The 26,632-nt window shown below is 42.6% G+C and overlaps 2 protein-coding genes across 2 annotated transcripts; both read right to left on the reverse strand.

The window, feature by feature from the left end:
• Positions 1-7,511: 7,511 nt before the first annotated feature.
• On the reverse strand, positions 7,512-10,774 carry LOC109888511 (leucine-rich repeat-containing protein 15). Its single transcript, XM_031822423.1, has 2 exons — positions 10,701-10,774; positions 7,512-10,326 (listed from the first exon to the last, which is right to left on the reverse strand). Exon 2 carries the CDS (start codon positions 10,319-10,321, stop codon positions 7,640-7,642), a length of 2,682 nt encoding a protein of 893 aa, XP_031678283.1. The 5' UTR covers positions 10,322-10,326; positions 10,701-10,774; the 3' UTR covers positions 7,512-7,639.
• A 6,523-nt stretch (positions 10,775-17,297) lies between these two features.
• LOC109889035 (leucine-rich repeat-containing protein 15-like) lies at positions 17,298-25,909 on the reverse strand. The gene is made up of 2 exons (XM_020480178.2): positions 25,631-25,909; positions 17,298-19,921 (listed from the first exon to the last, which is right to left on the reverse strand). Exon 2 carries the CDS (start codon positions 19,911-19,913, stop codon positions 18,198-18,200), a length of 1,716 nt encoding a protein of 571 aa, XP_020335767.1. The 5' UTR covers positions 19,914-19,921; positions 25,631-25,909; the 3' UTR covers positions 17,298-18,197.
• Between the last annotated feature and the right edge of the window lie 723 nt (positions 25,910-26,632).

Here is a 26,632-nt window from a genome sequence, read left to right on the forward strand (position 1 = left end):
GGTAGTGAGTAACATGCAACAGATGTGTCATGTGGATGGCAGCTGTGCCCCTGTGACCAGTTCTAGATTCAGCAGGAAGCCGATACAGATTTATTTGTTATGTAAAAGGCTTGTTAGTTTGGAAATTCAGTATAAAGCAACAGTCCAAGTACTCCATCGTGGCCTCGATTCAATCAGATCCAGAGCTAAACGGCGATAGCCAACACCAGCGTAGCTGATGATTTTTGTCGGAGGTGTTACTGGAGCTATTGATCACGAAGCCACAACTGTCCCACCCACTCACTCAAGTTCAGAATGAGAAAGTGGAGCTATGCGGATATCGGCTAAAGCGGATGGTTATTTATTTATTTCACCCTTATATAACCAGGTAGGCTAGTTGAGAACAAGTTCTCCTTTACAACTGCGACCTGGTCAAGATAAAGCAAAGCAGTTCGACAGGTACAACAACACAGAGTTACACATGGAGTAAAACAAACATACAGTCAGTAATACAGTAGAAAAATAAGTCTATATACAATGTGAGCAAATGAGGTGAGATAAGGGAGGTAAAGGCAAAAAAGGCCATGGTGGCGAAGTAAATACAATATAGCAAGGAAAAAATAAAAAAAATGTAAATGTAAAAATTAACACTGGAATGGTAGATTTGCAGTGGAAGAATGTGCAAAGTAGAGAGAAATAATGGGGGTGCAAAGGAGCAAAATAAATAGATAAATAAGGTAGGGGGAGAGGTAGTTGTTTGGGCTAAATTATAGATGGGCTATGCACAGGTGCAGTAATCTGTGAGCTGCTCTGACAGCTGGTGCTTAAAGCTAGTGAGGGGGATAAGTGTTTCCAGTTTCAGAGATTTTTGCAGTTCGTTCCAGTCATTGGCAGCAGAGAACTGGAAGGAGAGGCGGCCAAAGTAAGAATTGGTTTTGGGGGTGACCAGAGAGATATACCTGCTGGAGCGCATGCCACAGGTGGGTGCTGCTATGGTGACCAGCGAGGTGAGATAAGGGGAGACTTTACCTAGCAGGGTCTTGTAGATGACCTGGAGCCAGTGGGTTTGGCGACGAGTATGAAGCGAGGGCCAGCCAACGAGAGCGTACAGGTCGCAGTGATGGGTAGTATATGGGGCTTTGGTGACAAAACCAAAACCAAGTCTATCACTGTGATAGATTGCATCCAATGTGATTGAATGGACCCCCTAAAGTTCCTTTTGATTTGATTACATTCATTAGGATCCCCATTAGCCGACGCCATTGGCAACAGCTAGGCTTACTGGAGTCCGACACATAACGAAAAGGACATTACAGAACACTTTACAATTTACATACATTTAAAAACATTGACATGAAGTGTGTGTGTGTGTGTGTGTGTGTGCATCTATCAGTTACACATACATGTGAGTACATACACACAACAAGTAGGTCACATGTCAGTACATACACACAACAAGTAGGTCACATGTCAGTACATACACACAACAAGTAGGTCACATGTCAGTACATACACACAACAAGTAGGTCACATGTCAGTACATACACACAACAAGTAGGTCACATGTCAGTACATACACACAACAAGTAGGTCACATGTCAGTACATACACACAACAAGTAGGTCACATGTCAGTACATACACACAACAAGTAGGTCACATGTCAGTACATACACACAACAAGTAGGTCACATGTCAGTACATACACACAACAAGTAGGTCACATGTCAGTACATACACACAACAAGTAGGTCACATGTCAGTACATACACACAACAAGTAGGTCACATGTCAGTACATACACACAACAAGTAGGTCACATGTGAGTACATACACACAACAAGTAGGTCACATGTCAGTACATACACACAACAAGTAGGTCACATGTCAGTACATACACACAACAAGTAGGTCACATGTCAGTACATACACACAACAAGTAGGTCACATGTCAGTACATACACACAACAAGTAGGTCACATGTGAGTACATACACACAACAAGTAGGTCACATGTCAGTACATACACACAACAAGTAGGTCACATGTCAGTACATACACACAACAAGTAGGTCACATGTCAGTACATACACACAACAAGTAGGTCACATGTCAGTACATACAGACAACAAGTAGGTCACATGTCAGTACATACACACAACAAGTAGGTCACATGTCAGTACATACACACAACAAGTAGGTCACATGTCAGTACATACACACAACAAGTAGGTCACATGTCAGTATATACACACAACAAGTAGGTCACATGGGGGAGAGGCGCTGTGCAGGTTTGCTGTTCACTTGTTCTATATAAGATGGAAGGGAGTTCCATGCAATCATGGCTCTGTATAATACTGTACTTTTCCTTGAATTTGTTCTGGACCTGGGGACTGTGAAAAGACCCCTGGTGGCATGTCTGGTGGGGTAAGTGTGTTCTGGATCTGGGGACTGTGAAAAGACCCCTGGTGGCATGTCTGGTGAGGTAAGTGTGTTCTGGAACTGGGGACTGTGAAAAGACCCCTGGTGGCCTGTCTGGTGGGGTAAGTGTATGTGTCAGTGTTGTGTGCAAACAATTTGGAATTTCCAACACATGTTTCTTGTAAAAACAAGAAGTGATGCAGTCGGTCTCCTCAACTCTTAGCCAAGAGAGACTGTATTAATATTATTATTCATAGTATTAATATTCATATTTGTATTAATATTAGCCCTATGATTACAATGAAGAGCCAGATGTGCCGCTCTGTTCTGGGCCAGCTGCAGCTTAAATAGGTCTTTCTTTGCAGGACTTGACCATATGACTGGACAATAATCAAGATAAGATAAAGCCTAAAGGACTTGCTTTGTGGACTGTGTAAAAAAAACCAGCGCTTTTATTTTTATTACGGACAGACCTCTCCCCATCTTTACAACCATTGAATATATATGTTTTGACAGTTTACAATCTCAGGTAACACCAAGAAATTTTGTCTCCTCAACTTGTTCAACAGCCACACCATTCATTACCAGATTCAGCTGAGGTCTAGAACTTAAGGAATGATTTGTAACAAATACAACGAGATGTTCAGGAACAGTTTATTACTGGCTACCCTTTCCAAAACAGACTGCAACTGTTCGTTAAGGGTTTCAGTGACTTCATTAGCTGTGGCTGCTGATGAGCATGTGGTTGAATCATCGGCATACACGGACACACAGCCTTTGTTTCAAGCCAGAGGCAGGTCTCTTTCTTTAGGAGTACATTTTTTGTATATATATTTTGACATCAGTAGACAATGCAGAGAGAGCTTTCTACCGAGCTCTGAAGCAAGCTTCCAGAAAATTGGAACGGAAATGGCGCCACACCAAACTGGAAGTCTTCCGACTAGCTTGGAAGGACGGTACCGTGCAGTACCGTAGAGCCCTTACTGCTGCTCGATCATCCTATTTTTCTAACTTAATTGAGGAAAATAAGAACAATCCGAAATTCCTTTTTAATACTGTCGCAAAGCTGACTAAAAAGCAGCATTCCCCAAGAGAGGATGACTTTCACTTTAGCAGTGATAAATTCATGAACTTCTTTGAGGAAAAGATTATGATTATTAGAAAGCAAATTACGGACTCCTCTTTAAACCTGCGTATTCCTCCAAACCTCAGTTGTCCTGAGTCTGCACAACTCTGCCAGGACCTAGGATCAAGAGAGACGCTCAAGTGTTTTAGTACTATATCTCTTGACACAATGATGAAAATAATCATGGCCTCTAAACCTTCAAGCTGCATACTGGACCCTATTCCAACTAAACTACTGAAAGAGCTGCTTCCTGTGCTTGGCCCTCCTATGTTGAACATAATAAACGGCTCTCTATCCACTGGATGTGTACCAAACTCACTAAAAGTGGCAGTAATAAAGCCTCTCTTGAAAAAGCCAAACCTTGACCCAGAAAATATAAAAAACTATCGGCCTATATCGAATCTTCCATTCCTCTCAAAGATTTTAGAGAAGGCTGTTGCGCAGCATCTCACTGCCTTCCTGAAGACAAACAATGTATACGAAATGCTTCAGTCTGGTTTTAGACCCCATCATAGCACTGAGACGGCACTTGTGAAGGTGGTAAATGACATTTTAATGGCATCGGACCGAGGCTCTGCATCTGTCCTCGTGCTCCTAGACCTTAGTGCTGCTTTTGATACCATCGATCACCACATTCTTTTGGAGAGATTGGAAACCCAAATTGGTCTACACGGACATGTTCTGGCCTGGTTTAGATCTTATCTGTCGGAAAGATATCAGTTAGTCTCTGTGAATGGTTTGTCCTCTGACAAATCAACTGTAAATTTCGGTGTTCCTCAAGGTTCCGTTTTAGGACCACTATTGTTTTCACTATATATTATACCTCTTGGGGATGTTATTCGAAAACATAATGTAAACTTTCACTGCTATGCGGATGACACACAGCTGTACATTTCAATGAAACATGGTGAAGCCCCAAAATTGCCCTCACTAGAAGCATGTGTTTCAGACATAAGGAAGTGGATGGCTGCAAACTTTCTACTATTAAACTCGGACAAAACAGAGATGCTTGTTCTAGGTCCCAAGAAACAAAGAGATCTTCTGTTGAATCTGACAATTAATCTTAATGGTTGTACAGTCGTCTCAAATAAAACTGTGGAGGACCTCGGCGTTACTCTGGACCCTGATCTCTCTTTTGAAGAACATATCAAGACCATTTCGAGGACAGCTTTTTTCCATCTACGTAACATTGCAAAAATCTGAAACTTTCTGTCCAAAAATGATGCAGAAAAATTAATCCATGCTTTTGTCACTTCTAGGTTAGACTACTGCAATGCTCTATTTTCCGGCTACCCGGATAAAGCACTAAATAAACTTCAGTTAGTGCTAAATACGGCTGCTAGAATCCTGACTAGAACCAAAATATTTGATCATATTACTCCAGTGCTAGCCTCTCTACACTGGCTTCCTGTCAAAGCAAGGGCTGATTTCAAGGTTTTACTGCTAGCCTACAAAGCATTACATGGGCTTGCTCCTACCTATCTCTCTGATTTGGTCCTGCCGTACATACCTACACGTACGCTACGGTCACAAGACGCAGGCCTCCAAATTGTCCCTAGAATTTCTAAGCAAACAGCTGGAGGCAGGGCTTTCTCCTATAGAGCTCCATTTTTATGGAACGGTCTGCCTACCCATGTCAGAGACGCAAACTCGGTCTCAACCTTTAAGTCTTTACTGAAGACTCATCTCTTCAGTGGGTCATATGATTGAGTGTAGTCTGGCCCAGGGGTGGGAAGGTGAACGGAAAGGCTCTGGAGCAACGAACCGCCCTTGCTGTCTCTGCCTGGCCGGTTCCCCTCTTTCCACTGGGATTCTCTGCCTCTAACCCTATTACAGGGGCTGAGTCACTGGCTTGCTGGGGCTCTCTCATGCCGTCCCTGGAGGGGGTGCGTCACCTGAGTGGGTTGATTCACTGTTGTGGTCATCCTGTCTGTGTTGGCGCCCCCCCCTTGGGTTGTGCCGTGGCGGAGATCTTTGTGGGCTATACTCAGCCTTGTCTCAGGATGGTAAGTTGGTGGTTGAAGATATCCCTCTAGTGGTGTGGGGGCTGTGCTTTGGCAAAGTGGGTGGGGTTATATCCTTCCTGTTTGGCCCTGTCCGGGGGTGTCCTCGGATGGGGCCACAGTGTCTCCTGACCCCTCCTGTCTCAGCCTCCAGTATTTATGCTGCAGTAGTTTATGTGTCGGGGGGCTGGGGTCAGTTTGTTATATCTGGAGTACTTCTCCTGTCCTATTCGGTGTCCTGTGTGAATCTAAGTGTGCGTTCTCTAATTCTCTCCTTCTCTCTTTCTTTCTCTCTCTCGGAGGACCTGAGCCCTAGGACCATGCCCCAGGACTACCTGACATGATGACTCCTTGCTGTCCCCAGTCCACCTGGCCATGCTGCTGTTCCAGTTTCAACTGACCTGAGCCCTAGGACCATGCCCCAGGACTACCTGACATGATGACTCCTTGCTGTCCCCAGTCCACCTGGCCATGCTGCTGCTCCAGTTTCAACTTCCACCTGACTGTGCTGCTGCTCCAGTTTCAACTGTTCTGCCTTATTATTATTCGACCATGCTGGTCATTTATGAACATTTGAACATCTTGGCCATGTTCTGTTATAATCTCCACCCGGCACAGCCAGAAGAGGACTGGCCACCCCACATAGCCTGGTTCCTCTCTAGGTTTCTTCCTAGGTATTGGCCTTTCTAGGGAGTTTTTCCTAGCCACCGTGCTTCTACACCTGCATTGCTTGCTGTTTGGGGTTTTAGGCTGGGTTTCTGTACATCACTTTGAGATATCAGCTGATGTACGAAGGGCTATATAAATACATTTGATTTGATTTGATTTACCATGACTGGTGCTTACAGGAAAAACATTTATTTAGTTTTGAAAATAAAGAAAAGTATCTTCAACTATGTACAAAGTAAACTATTATTATCATGTTATAGCATATGATGTAAAGAGTGATATACACTGAGTATACAATACACAACATGATGAAGGGGAGGAGACAGGTTAAAGAAGGAGTTTTAAGACTTGAGACGTGGATTGTGTATGTATGTCATTCAGAGGGTGAATGGGCAAGACTGTATTGTATTACTGTGTTGGACTACTGTGTTACTGTACTGTAACGTGTTACTGTATTGGACTACTGTGTTACTGTACTGTGTTGCTGTGTTACTGTATTGGACTACTGTGTTACTGTACTGTAACGTGTTACTGTATTGGACTACTGTGTTACTGTACTGTAACATGTTACTGTATTGGACTACTGTGTTACTGTACTGTGTTGCTGTGTTACTGTATTGGACTACTGTGTTACTGTACTGTAACGTGTTACTGTATTGGACTACTGTGTTACTGTACTGTAACATGTTACTGTATTGTGTTGCTGTGTTACTGTACTGTGTTGGACTACTGTGTTACTGTATTGTGTTACTGTACTGTAACGTTTTAATGTATTGTGTTACTGTGTTACTGTATTGTGTTACTGTGTTACTGCATTGTGTTACTGTGTTACTGTATTGTGTTACTGTGTTACTGTATTGTGTTGCTGTGTTACTGTATTGTGTTACTGTATTGTGTTGCTGTGTTACTGTATTGTGTTGGACTACTGTGTTACTGTATTGTGTTACTGTGTTACTGTATTGTGTTGCTGTGTTACTGTATTGTGTTACTGTGTTACTGTATTGTGTTGCTGTGTTACTGTATTGTGTTACTGTATTGTGTTGCTGTGTTACTGTACTGTGTTGGACTACTGTGTTACTGTATTGTGTTACTGTGTTACTGTACTGTAACGTGTTACTGTATTGGACTACTGTGTTACTGTACTGTGTTGCTGTGTTACTGTATTGGACTACTGTGTTACTGTACTGTGTTACTGTGTTACTGTGTTGGACTACTGTGTTACTGTACTGTAACGTGCTACTGTATTGGACTACTCCTAGGCTGTTGCACCCCAAAGACATCGGCTGATGTAAAACGGCTTCAAAAATACATTTGATTGATTAATATGTTTGTGTTTATTTAATTTTCAGAAAAGATGACTAACATTCCCTATTTTCTTCCGCCTTACCCCATCACTAGGGCTTTGTGATGTGTACAATCATGTGAACCCCCCCCCCCCTCTGATCACAGACCCACAGTCTCTGTCACCTTGACTGGCCTCAGCGTGATCTCCTTCCTGTAGGAAAAGTGAGTCAGGTTGACCCGTGTGTACAGCCTCTCCCTGCGCTGGAGCAAGCTGTACAGAGACAGGGTGAACTTAGCCAGCACCAGGGTGCAGCCTATCTCCACCACCAGCATGGCTGTGTAAGATATCATCTGGGCCCTGCACTGCGAGGTCTTGCTCCAGGCCTGGCGGGTGTAGTAGGAGGGGGACGGGCGACGAGAACGTGCTATGTTGGGACAGCTGAAGATCCTTGGCGTGGTCAGTGGATCTGTTGAATCTCTCAGGGTGGTTCTTGTGATGGTGGTTGTTGGGATAGTGGTAAAAAGTGTGGTGTTGGGTATTGGGGTTGAGACAGTGGTTGTGGTTGTGGGTGTGGCTATGGTGGTTGTGGGTGTGGCTATGGTGGTTGTGGTTGTGGTAGGGGCTAAGGTGGTGGTTGTGCTAGGGGCTAAGGTGGTGGTTGTGCTAGGGGCTAAGGTGGTGGTTGTGGTAGGGGCTATGGTGGTGGTTGTGGTAGGGGATAAAGTGGTGGTTGTGGTAGGGGCTAAAGTGGTGGTTGTGGTAGGGGCTAAGGTGGTGGTTGTGGTAGGGGCTATGGTGGTGGTTGTGGTAGGGGCTAAGGTGGTGGTTGTGGTAGGGGCTAAGGTGGTGGCTAAGGTGGTGATTGTGGTAGGGGCTAAAGTGGTGGTTGTGGTAGGGGCTAAGGTGGTGGTTGTGGTAGGGGCTAAGGTGGTGGTTGTGCTAGGGGCTAAGGTGGTGGTTGTGCTAGGGGCTAAGGTGGTGGTTGTGGTAGGGGCTAAGGTGGTGGTTGTGGTAGGGGCTAAAGTGGTGGTTGTGGTAGGGGCTATGGTGGTGGTTGTGGTAGGGGCTATGGTGGTGGTTGTGGTAGGGGCTAAGGTGGTGGTTGTGGTAGGGGCTAAGGTGGTGGTTGTGGTAGGGGCTATGGTGGTGGTTGTGGTTGTGGTAGGGGCTATGGTGGTGGTTGTGGTAGGGGCTAAAGTGGTGGTTGTGGTAGGGGCTATGGTGGTGGTTGTGGTAGGGGCTAAAGTGGTGGTTGTGGTAGGGGCTAAGGTGGTGGTTGTGGTAGGGGCTAAAGTGGTGGTTGTGGTAGGGGCTAAAGTGGTGGTTGTGGTAGGGGCTAAAGTGGTGGTTGTGGTAGGGGCTAAGGTGGTGGTTGTGGTAGGGGCTAAAGTGGTGATTGTGGTAGGGGCTAAAGTGGTGGTTGTGGTAGGGGCTAAGGTGGTGGTTGTGGTAGGGGCTAAAGTGGTGGTTGTGGTGAGTGAAGGGATGGTGGTCAGAGGAGATACAGGACATATGAGCTGGTCCTCTTTGAGAGACATGATTTCTTGTCCCTTTAAATCCTCCGGCTGGTTACAGATCTCAGGAGTCATAGACTTGATCTTGCCAGGGTTTGCCTTCATCCAATTGAAGAGGGGGACCATCCTGCAGTCACAATGCCAAGTGTTGTTATTTAAATAGACTTTGCTGAGTTTTGTTAAGGGGTCAAATACATCCTCTGGAAGTGTCCCCAGGATATTATGAGCCAGTCTAAGGGTGGTTAGTGATGTCAGCTTTTCAAAGGTGTTTGCTTTCAATGATTTGATGAGGTTGTATTGAAGATTGAGTTCTGTTAGCTTCTCAAGGCCCTCAAAAGACTCTTCAGACACGGTTAACAATTGGTTGTTAGACAGATCCAACTTCTTGAGTTTCTTAAGAGGACTAAATACTCCCTGAGGAAGGCTGGTAAGACTGTTTCGACTGAGACTCAACTCAGTCAGTTTGGGCATCTCTCCAAAGAGGACAGGAGGTAGACTTGCAAGTTTATTTCCATTTAGTGTCAATGCTTTAAGCAGAGGAAAACCCACAAATATTCCTGGAGGCAATTCAGTCAACATGTTATTGTCCAAAAGTATCTTGTTTAATTTGTCTTTATGTGGGAACAAAATGGCTGATATTGAAGTGATGTTGTTACTCTGTAGAGCGATCTCCTTTAAATTGGATAGATTTTCTAATATATCGTCAGGAATGGCGGTAAGTTGGTTCTCATAGAGCCTCAGTACCTCCAGTTTGTGCAGCTTCGAGAACAGGGCGGAGGACACAGAACTGAGGTCGTTTTTGGCCAGATGGAGGGTCCGAAGGTTTTCTAGGTCATCAAATGTCCCCTCCTCAATGGTGTCAATCTTGTTTATGTGCAATTGGAGTTCTCTCAGTTTCTTAAGGCCATCAAACAATCCTTTCTCCAGACTACGGATCTTGTTGTGTTTCAGCAGAAGTTCTTCTAGGTTGTGCAGGTCTTGGAAGACATCTACAGACAAGGATGTTAGTGGGGTATTGGAGATCTCAATATGCTTGAGGTTGACCAATCCCTCGAAAGCACCGTTCTCTACGGACACAGTGGGGGTGTTGATGAATGCTACCTTTTCCAGCTTCGGGTTGGTGGCGAAGGCCCCCTTTGGGATGACAGTGATGTTACTGTCCACAAAGAAGACCTCTGTGACACCTGCTTTCAGACTTACTGGGATCTGTGTTACGTCCATGCCATAAACATCCTGGTTTTCTTTGGAACAGTCCTTCTGACAGGACTGAGATGAATACCCAATCAGTAAAGGCAGAAGACAGATGAAGGTCTGTCCTCTAGTCATTTTTCCTGAAAATATATAAAACATTTCATGGTAAGAGTTTGTTTTTGATATTGCAAATAACTTGATATAATCACCTTCATATTACTGATTCACAGAGAAAAACATCTGATATCTGCAGTAAAACGATAAACGCTAAGCAGAGCAATGACGATATACTGTACAGGCTAGTCAATGACGGTATACTGTACAGGCTAGTCAATGACGGTATACTGTACAGGCTAGTCAATGACGGTATACTGTACAGGCTAGTCAATGACGGTATACTGTACAGGCTAGTCAATGACGGTATACTGTACAGGCTAGTCAATGACGGTATACTGTACAGGCTAGTCAACGTTTTCATGTAAGTGACGTCTGACACAAAAGGAAACAGCCATACCTGATGATTTCCTCTCGTCTTGAGGCTTATAATCGACAGAGGCGAGTAAGACCGTTATAGAGAGAGTCAGGCAAACACACCGTTATATAGTTTACTCCTGTTAATCAGCTTATCTAAGTCCCACAGCAAGCTTCTAGTGTGATATCGTGGGGCGTGAATAGAGAACCCTCTGCTTTCAGAGATAAGAAGGAACAGAGGCCTAAGCCCATAGAACACACATTGGGGAGGTGAATGTACATATTCATAAACTAGCAGGTTCATAAAGTAGTAGGTAGAAGAGTTTCTATCATTCATTTAGGAAAGTTAAGGTGGCAATGTCTTCATTTACCTGCCGAAAGTTGGCGGAAAGCTTACATGCTGCATTATTCAAGATAGCCTATGAAGCCCTAAACCAGCTCTCTTGCAGTTGTGTATAATTGCATGTTTAGTTGTTTACTTCCCGTTTCCTGTCTGTTTGAATTTAGCCTCATGTGTCCTCCACCACCACTCAGTAGCACCATTCTGCATTGGCAGCTTTCTTACCAAAATACTGCAGGTACAATCAAATGTTCCTTTGTCAAACCAGGGCCTGGCTAGAATGAATCAGTTGGACGGGCATTTGATTTTATGAGACCTCCTTGTGCTCACAAACTGTTTTAATTGGTTTTATAGTAAAGATGTAGTTTAACTATAAAAATGTATTACCTTCCTAGAGTCGATGTCTGCTCCCCCAGAAATCTAATTAGCATAATAATAAAATATCCCCATAAAAATCTGTCAGTTTAAGCTAGAGATATCTGTTGGATGCGTCTCAACCCATCGCATCAGCCTATGCCGGACTTGCGCATCTGCGGTGAAAGGTGACAGAGCTAGAGTGGTGTTCGTCAGAATATGAGACATCCCAAAAACCGGTCTTCTCCCAAAATCGTCTGTAGTGAACCCCTCTGTGGAAAGATGAGACTCTCCCAAACACTATGGTGTTCTCCATTTTGCTCCACGACCCTCGCACGCGTCTTGGGATTCTTCTGAAGTCGGTACAGCCGATCTGCCAACTTCTGTCTAGTTTCCCAACAGTTTGGGCTACACACTAATAAGGTGAGACTCTCACGGACACGTATATGTCGGTTGTTTTGATCTAGGACTCCCACAGGCCTCAGAAAACAATCTTGAAAAAATGAATGGAAGTACAGTATATATGGAGACTGTTCAGTTTAAAAAAATAAGGGGTTAAATACAATAAAAAGAACAAATGTTTCCTGATATTTCTTATCCCTCTCAGATTTAGGACAGACACTTCAGAACAAACTTCCTTTTGATATTTTTGGTGGACAATCTGTTGATCCATGTAGTGAATCTGTTATTCAATGTGTTTGTATGGGCTAATAGCAGTAAGGACTATCTGTTATTCAATGTGTTTGTATGGGCTAATAGCAGTAAGGACTATCTGTTATTCAATGTGATTGTATGGGCTAATAGCAGTAAGGACTATCTGTTATTCAATGTGTTTGTATGGGCTAATAGCAGTAAGGACTATCTGTTATTCAATGTGTTTGTATGGGCTAATAGCAGTAAGGACTATCTGTTATTCAATGTGTTTGTATGGGCTAATAGCAGTAAGGACTATCTGTTATTCAATGTGTTTGTATGGGCTAATAGCAGTAAGGACTATCTGTTATTCAATGTGTTAGTCCTTACTGCTATTAGCCCATACAATCTGTTATTCAATGTGTTTGTATGGGCTAATAGCAATACGTTCAAAACAACATATTTTTCATCAAATCATTTTTTATATACAGTGCCAGTCAAAAGATTGGACACACCTCCTCATTCAATGTTTTTTCTTTATTTGTATTATTTTCTATATTGTAGAATAATATTGAAGACATCACAGCACTTAGTGCGACTATCATTTATTTTTCAACGGGACAATGACCCAAAACACACCTCCAGGCTGTGTAAGGGCTAATTGACTAAGGAGAGTGATGGAGTGTAGCATCTGATGACCTGGCCTCCACAATCACTCGACCTCAACCCATTTGAGATGGTTTGGGATGAGTTGGACTGCAGAGTGAAGGAAAAGCAGCCAACAAGTGCTCAGCATATGTGGGAACTCCTTCAAGACTGTTGGAAAAGTATTCCTCATGAAGCTGGTTGAGAGAATGCCAAGAGTGTGCAAAGCTGTCATCAAGGCAAAGGACAGCTACTTTGAAGAATCTAAAATCTAAAATAGATTTTGATTTGTATTACTTTTTTGGTTACTACATGATTCCATATTTTTCATTTCATAGTGTTGATGTCTTCACTATTATTCTACAATGTAGAAAATAGTAAAAAATCAAAATATACATTGGACGAGTAGGTGTTTCCAAGCCTTTGACTGGTACAATATATTTTTTAGATAATTCACCCCCTCTCCCTCTTTATGGGTTAATGTGGCATGAACACAACCAGTCATTATGTTTTCATCTGATTGGTTTGACAATCACAGTTACCTTCTCACATTCATCCAAAATAATTCCAGCATCTGAACAGTGCATTGTGCAACTGCCAATTCGAAAGTGGCTAAAACTATCTCACCGGAGAAAGAGTCTGAGCGAGCAAAACAGCTCCCCTCTGTCTTACTACATGTTGCCCATGTATTCGATGCTGTCTGGCCAAAAAGAGTATGACATGCCATAATATTTCTGTCCAGACAGAATCAGATACATGGGCTACACATACGGAGACAGAGGGGTGCTGTTTCGCTCACTCGGATGCTTTATCTGAAATTGATGCAACTTTGTGTCGGTACAACTCACGGTCAGATTTTGCCCATCCCAATATTTTATTTTGCTGGGCAAGGAGGTATGGTAGACACTGTGATACTGCATGTTTGACACAGGACCGGCATGACGGGAGGTCCATAGAGGGGCCTGGCCCGCCCATAACGCTGGCCTTGTGTCAAACAGGCAGTTTCACAGTTTTCCCCAGAGGAGAGGGATTGATGCTTATGCAACGGAAATACTGTATATTGTAATATATAATACTGCTAATACAATGCGAATCACTATAATCAATATTCAAATGTATTGTGACTTATGTACAATATTATATTGTTATTGTTCAATTCATCAGTTATTTTGAAGAGAAATTGTCTTCAAGAGGCCAATTCTGTCAGAAATGAAAGGCCCGGTACAGGGCCTAATATCTTTTTCCATAATGAACACAAGTGATTAAGGCCTATTCTTTATAAGCAATTTCATGTAGCCTAGGTAGGTATACTGTGTTACTGTTTTTTATTTGATTTAACCCTTATTTTACCAGATAAGTTTGTGTATTACAGATTTTTATTTTATAAAAATCCAATCGAGAATCTGTGTAAAGAACTGAAAACTGCTGTTCACAAATGCTCACCATCCAACCTCACTGAGCTCGAGCTGTTTTGCAAGGAGGAATGGGATGTGCAAAACTGATAGAGATATACCCCAAGCGACTTACAGCTGTAATCGCAGCAAAAGGTGGCGCTACAAAGTATTAATTTAAGGGGGCTGAATAATTTTGCATGCCCAATTTTTCAGTTTTTGATTTGTTAAGTAAAGTTAAGTAAAAGTATGCAATATCCAATAAATGTCGTTCCACTTCATGATTGTGTCCCACTTGTTGTTGATTCTTCACAAAAAAATACAGTTTTATATCTTTATGTTTGAAGCCTGAAATGTGGCAAAAGGTCGCAAAGTTCAAGGGGGCCGAATACTTTCGCAAGGCACTGTATATCCATCCTTCCCTGCCTCTCTAAAGTATTCGAAAGCCAAGTTAATAAACAGATCACTGACCATTTAGAATCCCACCGTACCTTCTCCGCTGTGCAATCCGGCTTCCGAGCCAGTCACGGGTGCACCTCAGCCACGCTCAAGGTACTAAACGATATCATAACCTCCATCGATAAAAGACAGTACTGTGCAGCTGTCTTCATCAACCTGGCCAAGGCTTTTGACTCTGTCAATCACCGTATTCTTATCGGCAGACTCAATAGCCTTGGTTTTTCTAATGACTGCCTCGCCTGGTTCACCAACTACTTTGCAGACAGATTTCAGTGTGTCAAATCAGAGGGCATGTTGTCCGGACCTCTGGCAGTCTCTATGGGGGTACCACAGGGTTCAATTCTCGGGCTGACTCTTTTCTCTGTATATATCAATGATGTCACTCTTGCTGCGGGCGATTCCCTGATCCACCTCTACGCAGATGACACTATTCTGTATACTTCTGGCCCTTCCTTGGACACTGTGCTAACTATCCTCCAAACGAGCTTCAATGCCATACAACACTCCTTCCGTGGCCTCCAACTGCTCTTAAACACCAGTAAAACCAAATGCATGCTTTTCAACCGTTCGCTGACCGCACCCGCCCTCCCGACTAGCATCACCACCCTGGACGGTTCCGACCTAGAATATGTGGACAACTGTAAATACCTAGGTGTCTGTCTAGACTGTAAACTCTCCTTCCAGACTCATATTAAACATCTACAATCAAAAATATAATCTAGAATCGGCTTTCTATTTCGCAACAAAGCCTCTTTCACTCACGCCGCCAAACTTACCCTAGTAAAACTGACTATCCTACCGATCCTCGACTTCAGGGATATCATCTACAAAATAGCTTCCAATACTCTACTCAGCAAACTGGATACAGTTTATCACAGTGCCATCCGTTTTGTTACTTAAGCACCTTATACCACCCACCACTGCGACCTGTATGCTCTAGTCGGCTGGCCCTCGCTACATATTCGTCGCTAGACCCACTGGCTCCAGGTCATCTGTAAGTCTATGCTAGGTAAAGCTCAGCCTTATCTCAGTTCACTGGTCACGATAACAACACCCACCCGTAGCACACGTTCCAGCAGGTATATCTCACTGATCATCCCCAAAGACAACACCTCATTTGGCCGCCTTTCCTTCCAGTTCTCTGCTGCCAGTGACTGGAACGAATTGCAAAAATCGCTGAAGTTGGAGACTTTTATTTCCCTCACCAACTTTAAACATCAACTATCTGAGCAGCTAACCGATCGCTGCAGCTGTACATAGTCCATCTGTAAATAGCCCACCCAATCTACCTACCTCATCCCCGTACTGTATTTATTTTATTTACTTTTCTGCTCTTTTGCTCACCAGTATCTCTACTTGCACATCATCATCTGATCATTTATCACTCCAGTGTTAATCTGCTAAATTATAATTATTCGCTCCTATGGCCTATTTATTGCCTACCTCCTCATGCCATTTGCACACACTGTATATAGTGCTCACACTGTATTTATTTTTTCTACTGTGTCATTGACTTGTTTATTATGTTATTGGCTTGTTTATTGTTTATCCCATGTGTAACTCTGTGTTGTTGTCTGTGTCACACTGCTTTGCTTTATCTTGGCCAGGTGGCAGTTGCAAATGTGAACTTGTTCTCAACTAGCCTACCTGGTTAAATAAAGGTAAAATAAAATAAAAATAAAAATATTACTGGTATACCGGTATAATTATTACTATAATTAAGCATTAATAAACTCTCATTTGTTCACTGCCAGCGGGAGATACCAAAAAAGTATTTGTATCTATTGATACACACAAAGACAAATCTATACCAGATTTATACAGATCCCTGCTCTTGTGCGCCAAAGGAATTCGATTTGGGAGCCAAATTGAAGTTCACCCAGCTCCCAGCATGCTCAAGTTTCATGGATAACAGCTTTGAAGTGTGAAGTTGACAAAGTAGGAGACATTCTTCTGCTTCAAGTTGTCAGTTTTAACTTAGCTAATAGCTATTTGTGGATAAGTATTTTTATTTGCTTGAAAGCACATTATTAGTTTTACTCCTAAATACACACAAATAACTAGTTAGAGTTTAAGTTAACTTTTTTTCTGTTCAACTACCTAGCTAGCTAGCTACATTTGGTCAGTCTGACTAGCTATTCAGCCAATACTCAGTTTTTCCTGATAAATATAGCTATTGTCTAGGTTAATATGTGTTTTCTAATCGTAATGTGTTTGTTTTCTAGGTACAGTAGCTGTGTGACAAATAACTAGCCTAATGCTATTTAGTCCTACTATTTTAGCCTAGTTAGCTAGTCAACTAACCTTGCTTTAGCCTCTGGATTTTATGGTTTGTGAAATTTTGTTGAGCATGACAGATCAAATATAACTTATTATGTGTCTACTAGATGGGAGTGTTTTATAGTCTACTCTAATGAAGTGTAAAAACCATTGGTTGATTTGTGACCCACTGCAGTATACAGTTGAGATAAGGTTTACATTCTGCCGCTAAATACCATGAGCGAGCATTAGACACATGGAATGTACAAGGTTAAAGTCAGAATCTCGCCCACACACAACCAGTGGGTGCCAAGGTAATTGCAGAGCTCTTAATGTGAACCCCAGCCAACCTCATCATGAAACCTTGGCATAAACCCATCTGATCATGAATCTCTGTTGTAGCCTACTCAGAATGCAATCCAAATTTGATTTGTGTGTTGACTTCTCACTCCAATAGCCAGGACTCAGTTTTCCTGAAGAAAATGTGCAACTTGATGTGCAACTTGATCAAATACTGAAGAAGAGAAGTTGAATGCCCTCACATCAATTGAACACATTGTTGTTGTTCAAATGTCATTTTTATTAACACACTGTGCCACACAATGAACCCTTGTCTCTTAAGCATTTCAGGATATCACTAATATGTAGCATATTTATTAAATATAACAGTCAGTCATCTTACTTGATTTGTGTGTGTGAAGCATAACCATTTGCAATGAGATGAAACCAGCCTACAGTGCATTCGGAGAGCTACTTACGTAGACATTTTCTAAAAACCTGTTTTTGCTTTGTCATTCTAGGGTATTGTGTGTAGATTGATGAGAGAGAAAAAAAACAATTTAATCCATTTTAGAATAAGGCAGTAACGTAACAAAATGTGGAAAAAAGTGAAAGGGTCTGAATACTTTCTGAATACACGGTATATCTATTAATTAGTGCAATAAGTATTGATATAAAAATTACACAATAACAAGCCTAATTTCAGTCAGTAAATCATAGAAAGAGTGCTTTACTTGAAAATCAACAGGTATGTGATTAGATATATTTTGAACATTAGATTTGTTCAGTATGAAGTATTTGTCCAGTATTGGAAAGAAAAACATGCATGGCATTTTGTGCATACCATCCATGCCATTTTCATGTGATTATTGTTACAGTTTATATCTTGTTTTTTTTGTGCAAAACATCAGACCACAGCAAGCTTACTAAAGAGCTTCAAGAGGGACTTATTAATCATATTATGGAATCCCAATCAGAGCCACTTATTCCGTCAGAGTGGACTTTCCCAAAAGTCAGGGCCAAGCTCGTCTGTCCTTGGTCATGGGTTCTTAATAGAGACATGATGGGTTCCTGTGCTAACATGTTTGGGAAAAAACACATCAGAATGTTATTTGCTCTGGCATGTTCAGCATTATTGTACACTACACCTCCTATGTGGTGCTCAGGCCTCTGGGCCAGTCTAGATGACTGAGTTGTTTTTGTTCCTGCGGCCAAGATTGCGGCTGCCTCTCTTGTTCCTCCTCCAACAGACGCAGCAGACGATGAGACTGGTGATGACAGCAGTGCAGACTACCGCGGTGATAAGGATCTGCGTGTTCCTGGACACGCCCTCTCCGTTCCCCCGCCCACTACCGGTGTCCTCCCCCTGCTCCTGGGTGGGTGTGGCCTCTGCAGCAGGAGAGGGGGTGCTTGTCTTGGGAGGGGGGGTGTGGGGTTTCCTCCTCTTCTCTGTGGGGGCGATATCAGGGACGGCTGTCGTAGTATCCTGCATCAGCTCGTCGTTGGTCAGGTTGGCTATGCTGTAACCTCTCAGGGCAGAGGGCGTGAGGCACACCACAGCACTGAGGTTGGTCTTGGTGGGGTGCCGTGTAAGCCAGTCGCGCAGTGGCACAATATCCTGGTCGCACCTCCAGGGGTTGTCAGCCAGCAACACCTCCTTGGCCACTGTTAGGGTGCTGAGGAGCTCTGAGGGCAGATTGGGTAGGGAGTTGTTGTGGAGGACCAGCTGGCCAAGTTGGGTTTGGCCCTGGAGAAGCCCTGCGGGGAGGGAGCTGATGTAGTTGTGCTTGAGGGAGATGTTGACCAGCTTGGGCAGACCCTGGAAGGTCCCTTCCCGCAGGCTGGTGAGGAGGTTGGTGTGCAGGGACACTTCCCCCAGCTCGGCCAGTCCACTGAAGGCCCTGGGGGACACAGAGCTGATCTGGTTCCGGCTCAGCACCAGCAGACGTAGCTGGGTCAGGTTGCTGAAGGTTTTGCCCTCCAGGCGTGTCAGCCGGTTGTCATACAGCCATAGCTCCTTCAGAGCCATGGGCCCAAAAACCCCTGGGGACAGACTCTGGAGCTCATTCTCATACAGGGAGATCTGGGCCAAGTTTGGGAGGTTGAGGAAAATCCCCTGTGGGAGGGAAGTCAGCCGGTTGCTGGAGAGATAAAGCTTCTGCAGGCTCTGCAGCTGGGAGAACAGGTTAGCGGAGAGATGAGTGATGTCGTTATCCTGCAGAGAAATCTCCTCCAGGCTCACCAGGTCATCCAACGCTCCGGCAGGGATCTCCCTGAGAGCGTTCCGGTTCAGACGCAGGGATTTGAGATTTCTCAGGCCCCTGAAGGTGTCCCTTGAAAGCTGACTGATGTTATTCCTGGCTAGGGAGAGATGCTGCAGCTCAGTGACAGAGCGAAAGGCCTCCTCAGGTACAGACGTGATGAGGTTCTTGCTAATGTCCATGGTCCTAAGAGCAGTGAGGGAGTTGAGCCAGGCAGGGCGGAGCACCAGGAGCTTGTTGCCGCTCAGAGTCAGAGATTCCAGCTTCACCAGATTTAGAAACAGGGCCTCAGGCAGGTCATTCAGCTCAGTGCCGGTGAAGCCCAGGGCACCCAGGTTATGACTGAGGTCAAAGGTGCCAGGGAACACCTCTCTGATCCCAGTGTCTTTGACCACAAAGATGCCAAGGGCCTCGGCAAAAGTAGCCAAGTCATGGGGTTTGAGAGCGGTAATGTTGGTGTTGGAGATGTAGAAGGTGGTGGTAAAGTCAGGCACTGGGGACGGGAACTCTGTGATTGACCTGCCTTGGCAGAGGATTTTGCTGTCTCTGCACTGGCATCCATTTGGGCACACTCCAAAAACTCCACTGATGGAAAAGAGGAGGAGAAAGGGGTAGAGGTTGATTGACAGGTCCATTGATGCTCCTAGAAAATAGGAAGAGGGGTTAGCTTTGTTTGATGCACACACAAACAATATGTCAAGTTTATAAAGCAGTATGTGTTTGCACGTGACACTAAACAAAAAATCCACAAAGTAAAATAAGATGTAATAAATCAAATGAGTGAGGTGAAAAATGCTTCAAACAAATAAAGCTGCATCATAATTTCTTGAAATTGTGTTTTGTAAAATTGGTTTTATGTGGATATAGGACCATGGGAGGGTGCAGGCCAAAGAGACTAGCCTATCGTCTAGTACTGGAATCTTAAATATCTGTTGACTTAGGGGCAATCGGCAGTTGCTATCTCCATTTTTTGCACTTATTTATTAATGATACACTACATAACCAAAAGTATGTGGACACCCGCTCATCAAACATCTCATTCTAAAATCATGGGCATAAATATGGGTTTGGTCCCCCCATTGCTGCTATAACAGCCTCCACTGTTCTGGGAAGGCTTTCCACTAGATGTTGGAACATTGCTGCAGGGACTTGCTTCCATTCAGCCACAAGACCATTAGTGAGGTCAGGCACTGATGTTGGGCGATTAGGCGTGGCTCGCAGTCAGCGTTCCAATGAATCCAAAAGGCGTTCGATGGGGTTGAGGGCAGGGCTCTGTACAGGCCAGTCAAGTTCTTCCACACCAATCTCGACAGACCATTTCTGTATGGACCTCACAAGAAAGGGTCTTCTTTACTGGAGTGTTAAGACTTTACCTCACTGGAACTAAGGGGCCTAGCCCATTCTATGACAAACAGCCCCAGAGCATTATTCCTCCTCCACCAAACTTTACAGTTGGCACAATGCATTGGGGTAGGCTGCGTTCTACTGGCATCCACCAAACCCAGATTCGTCCATCGGACTAGCAGAGAGTGAAGCACGATTCATCACTCCAGAGAAGAGTGATGTTCCACCTCTTCCAGAGTCCAATGGCGGCGAGCTTTACACCACTCCAACCAACGGTTTGCATTGCACATTTTGATCGTAGGCTTGTGTGCTGCTTCTCGGCCATGGAAACCCATTTCATGAAACTCCTGAAGAACAGTTCTTGTGCTGACATTGCTTACAGAGGCAGTTTGGAACTCGGTGAGTGTTGCAACCGAGGACAAGCAATTATTACGCGCTTCAGCACTCAGCGGTCCCGTTCTGTGAGCTTGTGTGGCTTACCACTTCCCGGCTGAGCTGTTGTTGCTCCTAGTCGTTTCCACTTCACAATTACAGCACTTACAGTTGACCAGGGAAGCTCTAGAAGGGCAGAAATTTGACTAATTAACTTGTTGAAAAGGTGACATCCTATGGCGGTGCCACATTGAAAGTCATTGAGCTCATCAGTAAGGCCATTCTACTGCCAATGTCTGTCTATCAAGATTGCATGGCTGTGTGCTCGATTTTATACAGCTACAAGCAAAGGGTGTGTCTAAAATAGCCGAAACCACTGATGTGAAGGGGTGTCCACATACTTTTGTATATGTATTGTATGTAACCATTGATTCTTGAAGAATATAACTTATAAATGCCTCATGAACTCATGAAACTATAAGCTTGTTTTACTCCAATGTTTGTAAACAAAGTAAATGTAAACAAATAATAGCCTCAAAAAATGAATAAAAATATAATGTTGATATCATAGATGGTCAATCCTTGCGTCTGCCCATGAATTTGAGAGTGGTTACATTTCTCCAGCCCCACTCCTCAGCTTTTTATCGAAACAGGGGAGGGGATCCACTTTGTTATTGTTTCAACTGCTTAGCCCCCATTTAATAGTACTTCATCGTTGGACGGAATGGGACGGTTAACCTAATATGAGTATCACAACTTTCTATTCAAACGAGGGTAAACCAAAAGTACGACCATACATTCATAGTTTACAAGAAACTGTGTGTGATAGGCTACATAAGAATGGGATGTTTTGGTTTTCATGTTTCTCTATCTTTGAAAAAAGAGAATATGTAGTGTTGTTCTATGTGGTTGGTATTTAATATGAAGTTTTCAGCATATTTTGTATTTGTTATTTTATTTTATTTTTTACATGTTTTACCATGTCACAGTCTGGCAGAACATTATTTTAGTGTTCTGATGCTGTCTTTTACATGGTCTGAAACGCCAAGTGTTTTCACAACACTCTTTGGGTGTTTCAGAGTACTTTAATTATATTTTGAAATACATTGGGTGTATCCAGTGGTGGACAAAGTACCCAATTGTCATACTTGAGTAGAAGTATAGATACCGTAATAGAAAGTTACTCAAGTAAAAGTGAGAGTCACCCTGTAAAATACTACTTGAGTAAAATTCTAAAAGTATTTGGTTTTAAATATACTTAAGTATCAAGGGTAAATGTAATTGCTAAAATATACTTAAGTATCAAAAGTAAAAGTATAAATCACTTCAAATTCCTTATATTAAGCAAAGCAAACAGCATCATTTTCTTGTTTTAAAAATGTACGGATAGCCAGGGGCACACTCCAACACTCAGATATTATTTTCAAAAGATGCATTTGTGTTTAATGAGTTCGCCAGACCATAGGCAGTAGAGATGACCGTGTATTCTCTTTATAAGTGCGTAAATTTCAAAATGTTCCTGTTCTGCAAGCATTCAAAATGTAAAGAGTACTTTGGGTTGTCAGGGAAAATGTGTGGTTCTATGTCTTTGTTGTAAATGTTTTGTGACCCAAACTGGTGGCAGTTATGAAAAAAGACAATAGTTGGAAGAGTTCATTGAAAATAATGCCATTGTTGATTATATGATCACTTTTCAGGCTGTTGTCTCTAAACCATATGGTCTATCCACTAGAAAATCATGGATAATATGGACACAGATATAAAAGAAAATGAATACTATGTATGAATATTTTTTTTTAAAGTTATTCAAGTATAAATTAGCTAAATTACCATAAATTACCTGTTAATTACCAAAATTACAGAAGATTCCGGTAACTTTGATAAATCACCGGTAGCTTTGCAACCCTAGTTAGCAGACACTCATATGTAGAGCCACTCGAGTAAGTGCTTCAAATAAGGAAAATGAAACCACCTCAAATATCGTTAGGAAAAATGTCAAAAATAAGTGCACTACTAACATGTTATTAATTGAATGAAAGGTAAAAAGTTGCAAAGTACCAGTAAAAGAAGTGCAAAATTCAACATAAAATATAAAACATTTAAGTGTGGCTTAGTTCACCACCAAGTGCTGTAGTTGGAGGATGGCCACGCCAAAGCCATAGCAGACTGGTTGACTGCAGCTGTCTGGGGCTGTGGACTGTTTCAATTGTTTTTAATGACAGAGGAGGCAGCTTTTACCACCCACTGGGCACAGACGTCAATTCAACGTCTATTCCACGTTGATTCAACGTCATTTCTTTGCAATTACATTGAAACAACGTTGATTCAACCAGTGTGTGCCCAGTGGAAATGCTCTACCAATATTAGAGTCCGTTTGGTTTCGGGCTCTCTCCATAAGGACCCTGGTTCGTTATTAAAATCAAATGGCAGCAGAATGCTATTTTCTGTGTGGCTAGGACGTATTAAAACCTCTACAGGATCGGTGGGTCCCCCACGGGACGGTTGAGCTAATGTTGGCTAATGCGATTAGGATGAGGTTGTAAGTAACAAGAACATTTCCCAGGACATAGACATATCTGATATTGGCAGAAAGCTTAAATTCTTGTTAATCCAATTTACAGTAGCTATTACAATGAAATAATACCATGCTATTGTTTGAGGAGAGTGCATAGCTATGAACTTGAAAAGTTATTAATAAACCAATCAGGCACATTTGGACAGTTGAACAGAAATGCAATGGTTCATTGGATCAGTCTAAAACTTTACACATACACTGCTGCCACCTAGTGGCCCAAAACCTAAATTGCGTCTGGAATAATACATTATGGCTTTTCTCTTGCAATTCAGAGAAGATGGTACAAAAAAATACAAAAAACTCATGTTTTTGTCTTTGTATTATCTTTTACCAGATCTAATGTGTTATATTCTCCTTCATTCATTTCACATTTCCACAAACTTCAAAGTGTTTCCTTTCAAATGGTATCAAGAATATGCATATCCTTGCTTCAGGTCCTGAGGTACAGGCAGTTAGATTTGGGGATGTAATTTTAGTCGAAAATGGAAAAACAGGGGCGGATCCTTATTAAGATGTATTTCCAAGGTAGTGTGTTTGTCCTTCCATTGAACACAGCCACAGAGGAATTGTTTTTATTCAGGCCATGTATTATTATTTTTAGATAAAGAATATAAAATCATTCCTGGTGTTTCCCCAGATGTTACCCATTTCAATACATGTTCAGTTCAGTTACTATGTAGCCTATTTGCTTAGAGTTATAATAACATAGTTATAGTTTATTATCAAAATATCGGTGTCATATCATATGACTGCGACTAGATTTTGATAACTTTTATCCTCATTAAAAACATAGCAACCTGTGTGGGTGTGTATGTAACATGCTGCTCCCCATGGGACATAATGACAACCACTGGAACTTGGTCAGTATTGACTATAGCAGCGGTATAATGACAGAATCGTTCCCTGACTTTATCTCTGACTCTTAGGCAGATGTTTCATCTGAAGAAACTGTAGTTGAACATTATCCTATCGCAGTTCCCCTTTAAGTGTTGGGAGGAAAGACCATGACAGACATGATTTAACAGCACCATTGGCCAGCAGAGGTTATTGGTCATTCTGAGGTTATGAATCGCAACACAAGCACTATTTTGCCATTCGATAGTATGCCATAAATAAGGTAGAATCACTGCCGTATTGCAGTAACACACAGAATAATCTGAAAATGGTGTCTATTTTATATGCCTCTTCTGACTCCTCAGCAATATTCAATTTTCAAGGTCCCTATTTGAAAGAGCGCTGACATTTAAAACCACGACTCCTCTCTGATATAATCTGTCCCAGTTTCACCAAACCACAGTCTGGAGTGGGCTGGAACTTTCTACAGTATAATGGCTAAAACATTTCCAGTTCACCATTAATTGCTGAGATCTTTTTTCCCCCGATTTCCTGGACTGAATTATCAGCAATTTGCCTGTCACAAAAGATCCGTCCAGCAAAAAGGAGGGTGAGCATATGTGGAAAGTTACACAGACTAACAATATCACAGAGGTAATAGAAAGTGACATGAATGATTTTTTAAATGAAAGTTCCTGAACAAAATCTGTTATGGGCTGAATGTGGAGTTTCAGTTCTCTTCAAAAACAAATTTCTATTCAGATTCCCACATCATTTGCAAATAGTAAGATCCCAAAATAGTACCGTTTTTTTATTCAACTTGGCAAGTTTGTTATTTACAATGACGGCCTACCCCGGACAGCGCTGGGCCAATTGTGCGCCACCCTATGAGACTCCCAATCACGGCCGGATGTGATAAAGCCTGGATACGAAACTGGGACTGTAGTGACGCCTCTTGCTCTGAGATGCAGTGCCTTAGACCGCTGCGCCACTCTGGAGCTCATTTTAAGTTATTCAAGTTGGGTCACAGCCCAATGATTTATTGATGGTAACAGAAAACCACACTTAACAGTCATCTACTTTATAATCACAATGATAGCTTTGGTTTTGCTTGGACAATTAAAACTTCACAATAAAGTTTAGAAAACACTTGATGAGTATTAAGTGGTGTCCTGCTAACTATTGTAAAACAAGATGCTGTAGTCTACGTGGTAAAGAAGAGCTTACCTTGTACAGTACTTGGCAGAGGAGTGAACTGGGAAATTAGTTGGTGGGGGCCGTCTGTTATCTTTTATCCTCTCTCGTCACTATGCCTCTTCTCGTCAGACTGTCTGATATGATTTAAATAGAGATTCCAGTCTCGTCCAGAACCACACATCATTACATTGTTCTACTCTTCGTCATCAGGTCCATCATTCTCATCAATATTTCCTCCCTTGCTTGCAACGCCCTGTGCTCTTTCTCTCTCTGTCATACCCTCTCTCACACATTTTTGGGAAGTGTGGTGGAGGGGAAAGCCCCACCCTTTCTGCAAATGGGCTGGGTTTGTATTTGTGTGAGTGTGTGTTTGGGATTATTTGCATGAATGTGTGATCCTTGGAGCGTGTTTGTGTGTCTACAAGTGTGGAATTGTTGCATTCGATATGAATGTATATGCATGTGTGTTAGACACTGACATTGAGCTTTTGATATGGGTTAGAGGGGCTGCCCAATTTACCGATGACCAAAAGCCTGATCATGTTCCCCACATAAGAGGGGCCGGCCCAAGGATTCTTCTCATGCATAGCTCAGAGGCGTACAGAAACACTAACCTAGAGATCAATCCAAACAGATAACCACTGTAACTGGAATGACTTCAGAACAAAAATGTTATAGTCCTTGAGTGGCCCAGCCAAAGCCCAGACTTGAATCCCATTGAAAATCTGTGGAAAGACTTGAAGATTGCTGTTCACCAACGCTCCCCATCTAACCTAACAGAGCTTGAGGAAATCTGTAAGGAAGAGTGGGATAAAAATCCAGATGTGGACGCTGATACAGACATACCCAAGACAAAGCAAAGGTTTACTCGCCGCCAAAGGTGTTTCTACAAAGTATTGACTCAGGGGTTTACTTTTTACTTATGTAAATGAGATGTTTCAGTATTTCATTCTCCATAAATTTGCAAAAATGTCTAAAAACATGTTTTCACTTTTTGTGTGTACTGTAGATGGTAAAAAAAAACATTCTGAA

Source organism: Oncorhynchus kisutch, linkage group LG4, assembly GCF_002021735.2.
Source record: "Oncorhynchus kisutch isolate 150728-3 linkage group LG4, Okis_V2, whole genome shotgun sequence".
In the NCBI taxonomy this organism is placed as follows: domain Eukaryota; kingdom Metazoa; phylum Chordata; class Actinopteri; order Salmoniformes; family Salmonidae; genus Oncorhynchus; species Oncorhynchus kisutch.

What these genes read in the sequence shown, in the direction of transcription:
- LOC109889035 (XM_020480178.2), bottom strand. Translation starts at nt 19,913, where the DNA reads ATGGACCTGTCAATCAACCTCTACCCCTTTCTCCTCCTCTTTTCCATC.
- LOC109888511 (XM_031822423.1), bottom strand. Translation starts at nt 10,321, where the DNA reads ATGACTAGAGGACAGACCTTCATCTGTCTTCTGCCTTTACTGATTGGG.